The 12,547-nt window shown below is 37.9% G+C and overlaps 1 protein-coding gene across 1 annotated transcript; it reads right to left on the reverse strand.

Annotated features, from left to right (window-relative positions):
- Positions 1–1,884: 1,884 nt before the first annotated feature.
- Positions 1,885–9,831, reverse strand: LOC135411416 (sulfotransferase 6B1-like). Its single transcript, XM_064648911.1, has 7 exons — positions 9,504–9,831; positions 8,207–8,343; positions 7,452–7,541; positions 6,678–6,804; positions 5,858–5,952; positions 5,193–5,349; positions 1,885–4,283 (listed from the first exon to the last, which is right to left on the reverse strand). Exons 1-7 carry the CDS (start codon positions 9,703–9,705, stop codon positions 4,153–4,155), a joined length of 939 nt encoding a protein of 312 aa, XP_064504981.1. The 5' UTR covers positions 9,706–9,831; the 3' UTR covers positions 1,885–4,152.
- Positions 9,832–12,547: the final 2,716 nt, after the last annotated feature.

The following is a 12,547-nucleotide window of genomic DNA, read 5'->3' on the forward strand; positions in this document are numbered from 1 at the left end:
GCCACCTGTCAGTCTGCTCAGGAGCTGCAGAGGTGAGGGCTCAGAGCAGCCCTGTCTCTCTGGAGAGACTAGGGCTAACCAGGTGCCCTGAGGATGCCGGCAGTCCCAGTCCCAGCGCTGTCTGTCCAACAGCCAGTGTCTCAGGATAAGCAGGTGACTGACTCATATGGCACAGCTCATATGGTCACCAGGCAAAACTCTGAGTTGTTCCGTTACCTACAGGAAAATCTGCCTTGGATAGAAATGCTGATATCAAAAGCATTTGCAGTACAACATAAAGAGAAAATTCACCTTAGCCAAAGATTTACCTTAGCCTTGTTTTGAAAAATGGATTGGGGAAAAGACATGAAGTAGGAGATGGGTTGATAGAATTTTTCTGGTTTGTTCATCTTCTTAAAGCAAACAGCAAAAAATACAATGTAAGCATCCCCTTCAGTGGAAATACATCATTTCAGGAATCATAAGTAACAAAAAAGACTAGACCAAAAAGAAAGATAATTTTTTTTTTTATTTTGAAGATTGGTAAGGATCTAGCAGTAATAACGTTTGAAAGCCACTCCTATTGTGTTAGACAATTATATCTTAACCCGAAAAGAGATTCCCAAATTTTTCTGAATTGATTCTCACACTCACTGACTTCACCTCTGCTGACATTTCAGTCTCTCATAATGTTAGTCATCCATCAAGTTTCCTTGCCTACACTAATTTTCTAACATGGCAGCTTGCCTTCTTTATCCTCTTCTCTCCCACCTCCTTACTCCACTAAATGCAAGGGCCCACAGTGTATCTTCAACAGGGCAAAAGCATGTGAGGTGTTACTACTTCAATAGCTCGGTCCTTCAGAGTGAGACTGTAAGGACACAAAGAGACTAAACCCAAGCCTTGGGATGACTCAGGAGAGGATAAACTGCAGAAACAGGTCATGGTCTGGTTTTCTGTCAGATCAGTGAGGACATGTCTATGTTTTATTTTAGTTTAGGTGTTTTCCAACTAATTTTAATCTAGTTCAATAGAGTAATGGTGATGTATTATTATTTGAGGAATTACCCAGAGAGCTTGTCTTTCCCCTGGAAGCCGTGTAGCATCCAGTGTTTGCAAAGATTGTTTCCAGACTCAGTAACAACTACCTACATAATCTCTCACCCAAAAATGCTACAAAGGTAACAGTTTTTTAAGATTAATGATTTCACCTTCTTAACTAAAATAAATGCGATATGCAGATTTACTTCACAAAGTCCATTGTGCCTGGAAAGCCTCACTGCAAGGGAAGGCTCTTGTGTGGTGTCAGTGTCTGAAAACCCAAAAGCTGCCATGAAGCTGCAATGGGATTCAGCTGCAAATGGATTCAGTGAGAATCCAGAATGCAACTCTAAAATCTGGTGTGGATCTAATTGGGGGAAAATTATCACATAAGAAGTCAGACTTGATAGACTTTTGCCTGTTCCATAAACTGAGGTGTTTGGTGAAAATATAATTCATGCAAGAAGGGGCACGGGCAGGGGATCAGTAAGAATGCAGAAAGCTGGTCTGCTATATTACAAGATGCCTTGCAAGTATAGATCTAGAAAGGACTTTATGTGAATTTCTAGCCCTCACCTTGTACTGCTAAAGTATCAAGCATGATTATCTTTTCCCTGACAGATGAAATTTCTTTGCAGTCTGTGCAGAGCATCATTCTCCAGTTAAGATTGACCTGTAAACAGAGGCTGTAATAATTATTACCTGTGTTTTAGGTATGGTACTCCTGTTACAGTAGACCTAAATAAGATTTGGCCATTTTTTTTCCAGCACTGTCACCATGTTAGTTCCTGCTGAGTGTGATTCCTCAGGTCTTTTCATGCCAACTGCTGTATCACTGGTTTACCCCCACTGAGTACCTGTGCCTTTGCTTTCTCTTTTCTAAATGTAGTGTTTTACACTTACCTTTACTGATCTTTGTGTTTGCTAATCTTTTCAATTTGCTATGTTGTTTCAAAATGTTTCCCCATTTTCTCAAGTACTTTCAGCCGTCTATTCTGATCTCCAGTCTTAAAAGCCAATCATTTATGACACAGTATGTGATATTAGTTTGTCCAGCAGTGCTAAGAACAATGTTGAATATGACCAGGACTCACCACTAGAGGATACTGCTTTAATTGACCTCCCAGTTTTGCTGTCATCCAGTATATGCAGTTTGACCATGAGCATGCAACCAAGTTCATAACATCCATGTAAACAAGTGGATATTCCTGAAAGTATTGCTGCTGGTGCTCCTGCTTCTGAATGCCTTTTGTAGCTGTTGTATGAATTGATAGGAACACAAACCTACCTTCAGTACTTCAATTTCATTTCTATAACCACATTTGTACATTGCCATCTCCACATACAAGGCCATACGTTTCTGGATTTACATTTTCTCTTCTGTCATATAATTTCAGACCCTTTCTGATGCTGTCACCTATTGTATCTCTTGTCTATGGCTTATTCAAGAGGTAAATTATCTTTTAAAGGAGGAACACAAACAGCTGTGACATGATTTATACTTACTACCTTATTATCCTCAAAATGTTTCATGGAGGGTTGCTTGATCATTTTTGCTAGTGCATTTCCAGGTATCAAGTTAAGGTGACTGCTCTATTTTGATTCTTTCTCAAGTTTTTAACACAGCTATTACATATGTTCTCCAAGGCATCTGGTACCTTTCTGGGTTCTTACAGATAATTTGTAGCTGTTCAAAGATGACTTGCATCAGGATTTTCAGCTGCTCTGCCTTTGAATTCATTCATTTTTTCTAAATATTAAGCATTCCTATTTCTTCCCAAAACTATACATGTCTACATATGTCCAAGCAGAACCAACAAGCTTTAAAAGAGTGAAGCAAAAAGCCACTTTATTATTCCCTAGTGTATATTTTATTTCTATTTCTTATCTGCTTAGTGGTGAATCTATAAATTGGGTGTGGTTTTTCCTATTTTTAATTCAACTGTACTTAAAGAACTTAATTTTGCTTCTTTTCCCAGAACAGGTGGCTGAAGTGCAGTTAGTCCCTGGACAGGTCTGAAATACTGTGTCCACAGAGCCAAATAGCAATGGCAGTACAATATAGCTGAGTATAGTAATGTCTCACACCATCACTCTTGGCACTCCCACTCTCTCAACAGAACCATTTTCAAGAAAGACACTGACAAACTGGAGGGGTTCCAAAGGAGGACCACAAAGATGAGAAGGCTCAGGGACAACGTCATCACAGTATTTCAGTAAAGGGCAGCAACAAAGAGGACAGAGGTTCTCTATTCACAGGGAGCCATATGGAGAAGGTAACAGGCAGTGGGTTCATGTTGCATGAGGAGGGGTTTCATCTTAATATAAGAAAAAATTTTTTACAGTGAGAACAATCATTCACTGGAACAACCTCTCCAGAAATGCGGTAGAGTCTGTCCTCATCACTGGAGGTCTTCAAGATGGAATAATCTCATCTAGGCTCCCTTTCTCATGAAAGGTTGGATCGTATCATTTTTCAAGCTCTCTTCCATCCTGGGCTGTTCTATGTTCCTATAAAAGCAGTGACTCTGAGTGAATTTTTCCGGTTGACACCAGCCTATAATCTGAAATCCATCCTCACATTTTACATTCAGAGAGATTAAAATCCTTAAGAATGCTGATCCTCATTCCCTTTCTTTCTTCTCTCTCTAGCTCTGATTCAGTTTGTGCTGAAGTCATGGAAGACATCCTTGTCATTAGGTTTGTGTCAGATCCATATTTTTGCTAGTAATCTTTTCTGTGAAGATGTTGCTTGATTTGAAACATTTTTGAAGAAAAAATTATCTGCACAGTAAATAACTACAAAATAGCCTAGAAAGATGGGGCTTGGCTAGAAAGAAAAGGGTCATTTCCCTCCAGGTGGCAGCTACTGGAACAGGGCTGTTGAATTTTTGTGAATATGATTAGTTGACACATCTTGCAGCAAATGGGTGTAGCCAAAGCAAGCCAAAGATCTCACCATAAAACTAAAGCCTACTATTCATCATTGTCACTATAAAGGCTGCTGCAATGTGTTTATTACAGTAATTCTAATAGTGCTTTGATAATTTGATCTAATTTTCCAGTATATAGTATTCAGATTATCAGTGTGTGCCTCGAGAAGTTCTTGTTCTGACCACATTTTATTACTCTTCAGGCTTTACAGTACACTTCATACTTTAACTTTGTTCCAAGTTTAGTTCCTCCTACATATTCTTCAAATGCTTTGTCCATTTTCTCATTCTGATCTTCACTGAAAAGATTCTTCCAGTCATTTACAGCACCTTCAGAGAAGTAAAGAAACTTGAAAATCAAGAAAAAATTTTCTATACGTCTGTCATTCTTATTCCTTTGTGCACTAAATACTGTTGATCTATTTTTCCAGATAAAACTTTACTCATTTCTGCACCAATATAATTTTGTGAACTCGATGGAGCTACATATCTGCGAAACTGCTACAATGCAAAAGAGAATACTCCTCTTCCGGTGACTGTGTTCAAAAAGGCAGCCTAAATTCCTGGTCCCCTACAGTTCCCTACTCCAGTCAGTTATGACTGACAAAGTGAAAGATCATGAGGAATTGATTAAGAATTATCTCGCAGGAGGCAGAGCTGGGTTTCTGCTCCTTTGGCAGCTAGAGTTTTTATCTAATGACTTCTTTAATGTAAACTGCATAAATAGATTGACAGCCAGTTGGCCTTCCCATTTCTGTGTCCCCTACACTGTGCTGCAAAAATAGTTCCCTTTTGTTGCCCCTCCTCTGTGTACCTGATTCTTGCATGCTTGACTTAGTCCTAACCTGTAAGAGTGAACAGGGGTTTGGCAGTGGCCCTCCTAAAAAGTGTGATCGTGCCACTCAGGTTGAGTTTGGCCCAGTGCTGCCTGCTCGGATAAGCCTCTAATGGCTGAACAATCAGTGACATAGGCACAGAGGTGAAGAGGAGTTCAGACACATGACAGTTCCTCCTTCCTGACAGCTGTCTGTGGGCCTATAAAATTTGCTCTGTTGCCAGAGCCTTGCTGGGTATCTTTTTCACCAGTGCTCCTTGAATAGCTTTCTCAAGTGAAATAGTGATAACCTGCTTGATACTAACTTGCAATGCTAATATGTGTGCAAAAAAAAAGAAGCAAAGAATGGCCCGAGTTCTTGAGAATGTGACATTTCTACCTCTGAACCGCTTGGAGCTTCCTACCTTTGCGAAAGAGAATGTTGCCTAATGCCCCATGGGTCTTCTGTGAGTTCTTCTTCATTGACTGAAAGCTGCTCCTCTCTACCACAAGCTGAAGCTCCTCCTCAGTCACTGAAATCCCTAAGAAAGCAGCTATGTTTTTCACACCCACGACAGGATTCTGGAAAGAGGAATGTAACATACCACATGACATTCAAGCAAATTACACTGCTTTCCAAGACGTTTACAATTCCCTACATCTCTCTGCTAGCTACATATATGGAATATTAATAGAGTTCATTAGGACTAGAGTAATACATAGTGTTTCTCTTCTCCATAATTATTTTAGAGGAGATATGAGCTGTTTCCCTATAGATTACAAAAGACTGTGCACCATTTACAGCTGAACAAAATCTACACTGTTAAATATATAAAAGCTCCTCCCAGAAAATTATTGGGGATTTTGATTTACAATTATTTGGGCTTATAGCACAGCTAAATAAAAAACAATAATAATTTTCTCAAGTGAAATTTTAAAAGGTTTTTGAGTTTGCATTTTACCTTTTCTTTACGTAAAATAAGAATCTATCCCCCACAGTTTGCATACCCTACATGAATATAATGGTGACTTGGTTTAGGAAAAAATGCTCTTTGAAGTATAAAATATTTGTAATTATTGATAACCTCACCTCTTTTAGCTCTTCATAAGTTATTGTCATAACATTTTCTTCATCAGCATAGTTGTTCCATTTGGAAAGGTATTCGAAGTAGGATCCCCAGACCACTAAATAGAACAAAAGAATCCTAAGATATGTCATAAATGAACATTAGACAAGCTCCTTAAAAAATAAACTAAATTTTATTCATTAAGTTGATCTCTCAGCCTTGTGGCAGAGTTTACACCCTTCTGTGGAAATTATAGGTTTTGCTCCAGGCTGTTCTGGCACATGCACAAGTCTCAGGGATATGATACAATTTGTAAGTTGGAACAGTAAAACTTGTTAGTATCTCAGGGCACATGGGACTCCACCAAAGAGCTATCAGTACTCAAACCATCTTGCAGACTCCCTTAATCACTTTGAAACCTTGTGTAACCCTCCCTTCAGCTGGCCGTGTGCTATGCTAAACTTATGCAATTTAAACTAGTGTTATTATTTTCTCTCCTTTTTAATGCATTAGACTTAGTCCAAATAATTCCTTTCATCCTATTTGGCATGTAGGTGTTTATATCCCTGTATGGACACAAGATGATGGACTTTTCTTCCAGAAAAAATATCAGTTTAGACAAGTTAAAGCAGCTTGTGGAACTGCAGTTTTGACAGGGACTTATCCTCAAGCAGTAAGACAAGTATGGTAAACTTTAGTGCAAATGTCTAACTTTCTCTCTTTAATCTCTGCTTTTGTACTGTAAACCAAAAATTCCTAGTGAAGCTGATTTACTGAAGTAAAGCTTTTTTAGACAAAGACAAAGCACTGAATAATTGACACAGCCAGAATAATATACTGTACCTTTCTTTGTCATGAAATCTGTGAAGAAATCATCCCAGGTCTCATAGGAGGGAAGAACAGCCAGGCCATTGGAAAAATGGTAAAAAGATGTAGCTAAATCTTTTGGGTTACGAATCAATAACAATATCTAGAAAAAAAAATTAATTATTTGTACAGAAAGATGTAACAAACTATAGCATGAAAACAATAATAATATATTTTATAATTGCAGTTGGGGAATTTCTAATATCTTGTATGCTACTTGCAGACATAGCAATTTCATTCCAAATTAAGAAGGTGAAGTATTTAACTTTGCTTTGGAACCATGTGAAGATGATTGCCTTTAATTATTAAAGTATTTTATACAGATTAACCAAATTAATTATGCAGAATCTAAGTATGTTTTGCTCAATACAAGCATAATTCATCATTTAGGTAGCAAGGAAAAAATCACAAAAATGCAAATTCTCTCTGAAACTTGACACACTGAAGCCCTCACTTGTGGCAACACCACAAAATGTCTCCCATGGGAAACTGTGTCAAAATGCATTTTGCCTCTGGAGGATTTGTTCAAGCCCTGCAACTCCCTTATGGAGACTGTCACAAAGGTGCCAATAAGGACAAACAGAGGTTAAGTGAGATGAATGGCAATACTTAAACAGGCATGTAGAAATGGCCAGGCTAAACACTTACGTATAAGAGTGATTCTGAAAATTGGCAGAAAAGTACTTCATTGGCTATAAAAAAAAAAGCTGTTGAAGTGTTTGCTTTCAAGACATTAAAATCAGCACTCACCTTGACTTTATTTTTGAAGATAGACTTGGGAAGGTTTTCAGGACGGAGATGAGTAACCATAAATCTTGGAGAAGATAATTTGGTCATTCGCTTTAGGAATTGGAAGGAGGAGAGTGGACAGTTCAGTTAGTACAAATATTCTTTCCAACAGCCTATTCTAAAATGTTGCCTTGCTAAACTTATCAAGTTATTGGCTGATAAAAGTACTTTTCTGTGTGTGTATGTTTTACCCTGGGATATTAGTGGGCTGCTGTGAGTAGCTCTAATCTTCAAAAACCCCTGAGAATGAGTGACTAGAGAAAGACTATCCATTGTTAATTCTCTTTAGTGATAATGAATTTGACATGTTCTGTTAGACAAGGGCTCAAAACTGAAGGTAAGATACAGACTCTAACTGGATATATGTGAAAGTTGAAGGATCTCAAGGACTGGATGCAGGGGTGAGGAGGAAGAGCTAGTAAAGGACACAAAAGCTAGTATTTCATTATTTGATATTTCTTGAAGCTCTTCCTTAACACAGAAGATGCTATGTTGAATTTCTGCAGTTCTTGTGTATCTAATGGGTAAGTGCTCCTGTCACTCACTGAAGCGTTCATTTATTCCTCACCATTTGGCAATGACGAGATTCATCCTGACCAGATACCATATACAGAAAAGTGGGAGAGTTCTTTTCAAACAGTGGAATATTTCACACTCCATATATTCAGTATTTGAAGCACATAATTTCAATAATTTTATACATATTCTGTTCCCACCTCATATTTCTTGGCATCTCCAACTTCAAGGTAGGGGAATTCTAGTTCTTCATCATTCACACTGCTTTCTCTATCCTGTGTTTTCTTTTCAGATATGTTTATCAGGTCAGTTAAGATTTGACTTAGCCAGTTTGTGCCTGAAAGAGGAAAAATACAGAATTTCTTGTAAAAGTTTTAGAATAAACAGAAATGGATTTTCCAGGAAAGCCAGGAGGAAGGTAGTACTACGAGGTGAGTTACCTGGTCTCCTTTCATGTGATACAATCACAGCTGACTATCTGGACAATCACCTGTCAGGGTCCTACCTTTGGTCCTCTGTGCTGTATGTACTCATTTGCTTTGCCAATAGGAAAAAAATTCTCTGAAGTGACATTTCCTATACACTTTTATTATATTTTTCTCAAAACATACCAAAGAGTCTGTAGCGAACTCCCATCTTTAGTCTACCATTTCCTGACTTCTGGATACTGGGTTCCTACATCTTTCTCACTACAGTCTTAACAACTGCAGTCTGGTGCAAGCATTTCTTCAAAAAGAAAATATGATAAAAAATCAAAAACCTTGCAATCCTTTCAGCTCTAAGACAGTGCAAACCCAGTTGCTGGAGGAGAGAAACTACTAGATTAAAATGGATATGAGACACATCTGACCCAAACCTGTGGCTCTGATAAGGGGCAGCACAGGGTGCTCTCAGGCAGAAGGAGCAAAGGAGCAAAGGTTGTAAACTTACACTCCTAGCAAAGATCTCCTCCTGATTTCCTAATAAGCATTGAACAATGTGATCATTTCAAGTGCTAAAAAATATTTTGATAGCTATTTCCTGACATCTATATGAAACAAACTAAAGAAAATGCTGCACGGCATGGGAAGGTACGGAAAGCTCAATTCCGTGTAAAAATACAAAGCTGTTAACTTTACAAAGATAAATGTGACAGCAGATCCTGTAATATCAAGGGATCTCATTATGTGTGGTGTAAATCAGTGTATTTTAATTCTCTCCAATTCATGCATTTAACTTCATAACTATGAAAAGTAAAGATAACAAAAACCTTTACATGTTATAGAAAAGAAATCAGATTGTTTTTCTGTCTTTTGGAAAATTTCCTACATAAAATCCTCATAATTAATTATCTTGTGCTTTTTGAGAACAAAATACATTTCACAAAATTTTGTGAACATTCTAAATACAATTATTTAATATAATATATATTATATCATATATATTGCATATATTAATACAAATCCACCTATTTGCAATTATATTACATTATTTAACAAAAAAGCAAAATATATTCACCAGATTTAGGGTATCCTGCCAAAAGAACATCATCACTTCTGGATTCAAAGGACTCCAAGGCTCTGAATGTTTCAGGACTACAAATAGTGACAGGGTAGAGAGTTCCATTGTAAGAAAACAGCAGTTCATCACGAGGCAGTAAACTGGCAGCCGCTATTCCTTTATCTATAAGATCAGTAAAATGTTTCCTGGACTTATCCATTCTACTTCTCTCTCTCACACACACAGGCTCTGACACAGTGTGAAATGCTATGTAGAAAAAGAAACCCACATGTTACCTTTTTATAGGTGCTTGATTTGTTGGGGGTTTTTTGAGTTTTGTTTGTTTGGAGGTTTTTTGGACCCTATGATAATAATTTATCACTCTTTCTAAACTGTGCCACTCCAAAGAGTAATTTGGACCTTTTGAAATCAATAAAAGTTGAACATAAACAAGATAAACAACCAAATGTAATTGCATTCTAGGAGAAAGGGCTTAGATAATTTCAAAATATCATGCCTGTCACATGAAAAGGAGCAGAAAAGAAGCATTTTCTGTCCAACCTGTATTAATTTATTTTTTTGGCTATCACTGTCCTCCAGGAGATCAAAGCCTTTTAACATCCAAAACAGTCTTTTAGCATCTCACCTAATGAGACCCTTGGCTTAACAGATTCACCAGGACGGATAGGACATTTGATACCTTTTATATGGGGACTGCACTTAACAGCGGTAAAAAAACTCCTCAGCAGGTTTCTCCTATGAGTTATTTCACTGTCAACAAAACTGTCAGCACCTGAAAACGAACTCACTCCAACAGTTCACAAAATAACATGTTTATTAATACATATCTGTGATAATATATGAGGTTTGTTGTGCCTGGAATAGGGTCCAACTGCAAAAAAAGCACACTTATAGTATGTAGTAATAACAATAATATAAAGCATAGGCCCACACGCTAAAGCAAAAGCAACTTACAATGAAGTAATAAGTAAAAATTTTAAAGTTGTATGGAACAAAAGTAAAATTAGTGCATATGTATAAAGCAATCGCTAATCTCATGGCATTCCAAGAAGGTGGAGGGAGGAAAGGTAGCCCTTCGGTTACCTCCGCAGCATTGATGGAACTTCTCCCTGATTTTTGCTCATGCCCAATATCTTTTTATACCTTTTTCTTTAGGCAGTTTGAGTGGCTATACTCAATAAACTAATTTTTGGGGTGATAGACAGATGAAATAGGCCCAAGGGTCCACTTCCCAAGTTCGGGGGCCAGAATGTTCAGGAAGAAAGGCCGTGTTATCTCCATATCACTCCTTTCTTTGTTTTAACCCTTTTATCAGTTCCTGGGAATGTCTCCCCTGGTGATGGGTTTTTCCAGGAAACCATCAGGAGCCTTTTTCTTCTTTTGTGTGGCCTTACCTATCACCTTATACTGCCAACAAAAATGCATGATTACAACACAGAGTTTGTAAAAAAAATATAACAAAATAGAATTACATGAATTGCAGACTGGAATTTAAATGTCAAAATCAAAATCCTAAAGGCAATTAATCTCTTTCCAGTACTCACTCTCCTGGGATTTTCTTTTTTTCTATTATCTCACCAAAGTTAGATCAAACTTGTTGAGATTGGGAGAGGAAATGTTCAGTGTGCTAGAGACTGAGCTGTGGGCAGTCCCGTGAGGGTGGCAGACTGCTTCCTCCAGCTGGCGCCCAGGACGGCACAGGGGCACATGCAGTCCTTGGCCACTGTTCAGACTGTGGTACAGAATTCTATTTTTCTGGTGGTTCCACAAAAATAACTTATTTATACATTTCCTTAATGAGCTCAATCATTGTTTAACAACTGATCAGTCATTCCTCAGTTGGTAATAATATAACCTCAGCAACAATGATTAGCATTTATAATGTACTTAAGGTGATGAGCTTCTGAGTGCACTGACCTCAGCAGAAAAACTGGTGCTAGGTTTTAGTACTCAAGTCTCTGTCAAAAGGATGGATGGGTCACAAGGAACAGGAAAATAGCTCCTCCAAAAATTTTATGCCAAGCACTTAAATACCATGCTTTCTTATCTCCAGCTTTTGAATGCTGGCTGTTAGGCACTTGAAGCACAAGGACCAGCAACTACCTACCTGTGTACTTTTGCCATTTGCTCTCTCTGAGGGATTCACACCTGGTCCCTGAGGCATGGGATGACGTAGCCCTACATTTTTGCTTCAATTTTGTTCAATCCATACAAAATCTTTTGTTTTTCCCTTCGTCTCCTATTCTCTGTATGGCCGTATCAACATAGAAAGACTACCTATGTACAGGCATGATCTGAAACAAGTGGATAACACGTGGCTCTTCCTGGATCCATCTGCTGAACGAGATCTGGGCCAAAGGGCAGCCAGTTGGCCCCACCTGCATCACTGCACTGATGTTAGCTAAGAATTGCTGAACTGTGAAATAGCACCTTTGCTGATTCTTGAGGTATAACCAGTCACCCTAGCAAAACAAAAAGCAGCTTGCTTATTTTTTTGCCTTACATTCCCTTGGCATTAAACTGTTGTGGACTGAAACTAAGAAAATGTGTTTAATTGGTATTTTTACCTGCTGGCAAAAAAAAAAAATTAGTTGGGACAGTCCTCCCTCAGGATGGAAAAAGAGAGAAAATGGTATGTAAATTATTAATGTATCTCATGCAATAGCATAGCGTTGGAGTAGGATTTCCATAACAGAAAGACAGCTCATTTCAATCCTACACTTCACTTATCACAGAATAATCCAACAAAATTTTGATAGCAAAAATGCAGAGGGTTTCCTGTGTATTTTTGCAAGAGAGGGCAGTCAGGCCAATTATTCTCTGGAGGCATGTTTTATCCCTAGGAACCAAAAAAAAAATCCAACAAAACAAAACAAAACCAAACCAAACCCAAAAAAAAAAAAAAAAAAAAAACCCCACAAAAAAACCAACCAACCAACCAAAAAACAAAAAAATCAATAAATGTATTAATGGAGAAAAAACAATTAGAAGACATAAGTCATGAGGAGTGATATTGAGAGGAGATAAATTTCTTAGCAAAA

This window comes from Pseudopipra pipra, chromosome 3 (genome assembly GCF_036250125.1).
Source record: "Pseudopipra pipra isolate bDixPip1 chromosome 3, bDixPip1.hap1, whole genome shotgun sequence".
Lineage (NCBI taxonomy): Eukaryota > Metazoa > Chordata > Aves > Passeriformes > Pipridae > Pseudopipra > Pseudopipra pipra.

What these genes read in the sequence shown, in the direction of transcription:
- LOC135411416 (XM_064648911.1), bottom strand. Translation starts at nt 9,705, where the DNA reads ATGGATAAGTCCAGGAAACATTTTACTGATCTTATAGATAAAGGAATA. An exon ending in AGATTTCATGACAAAGAAAG is followed by an intron (nt 5,953 to 6,677) that starts GTACAGTATATT and finishes TGTTCTATTTAG; the next exon opens with TGGTCTGGGGATCCTACTTC. An exon ending in CAACATTCTCTTTCGCAAAG is followed by an intron (nt 4,284 to 5,192) that starts GTAGGAAGCTCC and finishes ACTTCTCTGAAG; the next exon opens with GTGCTGTAAATGACTGGAAG.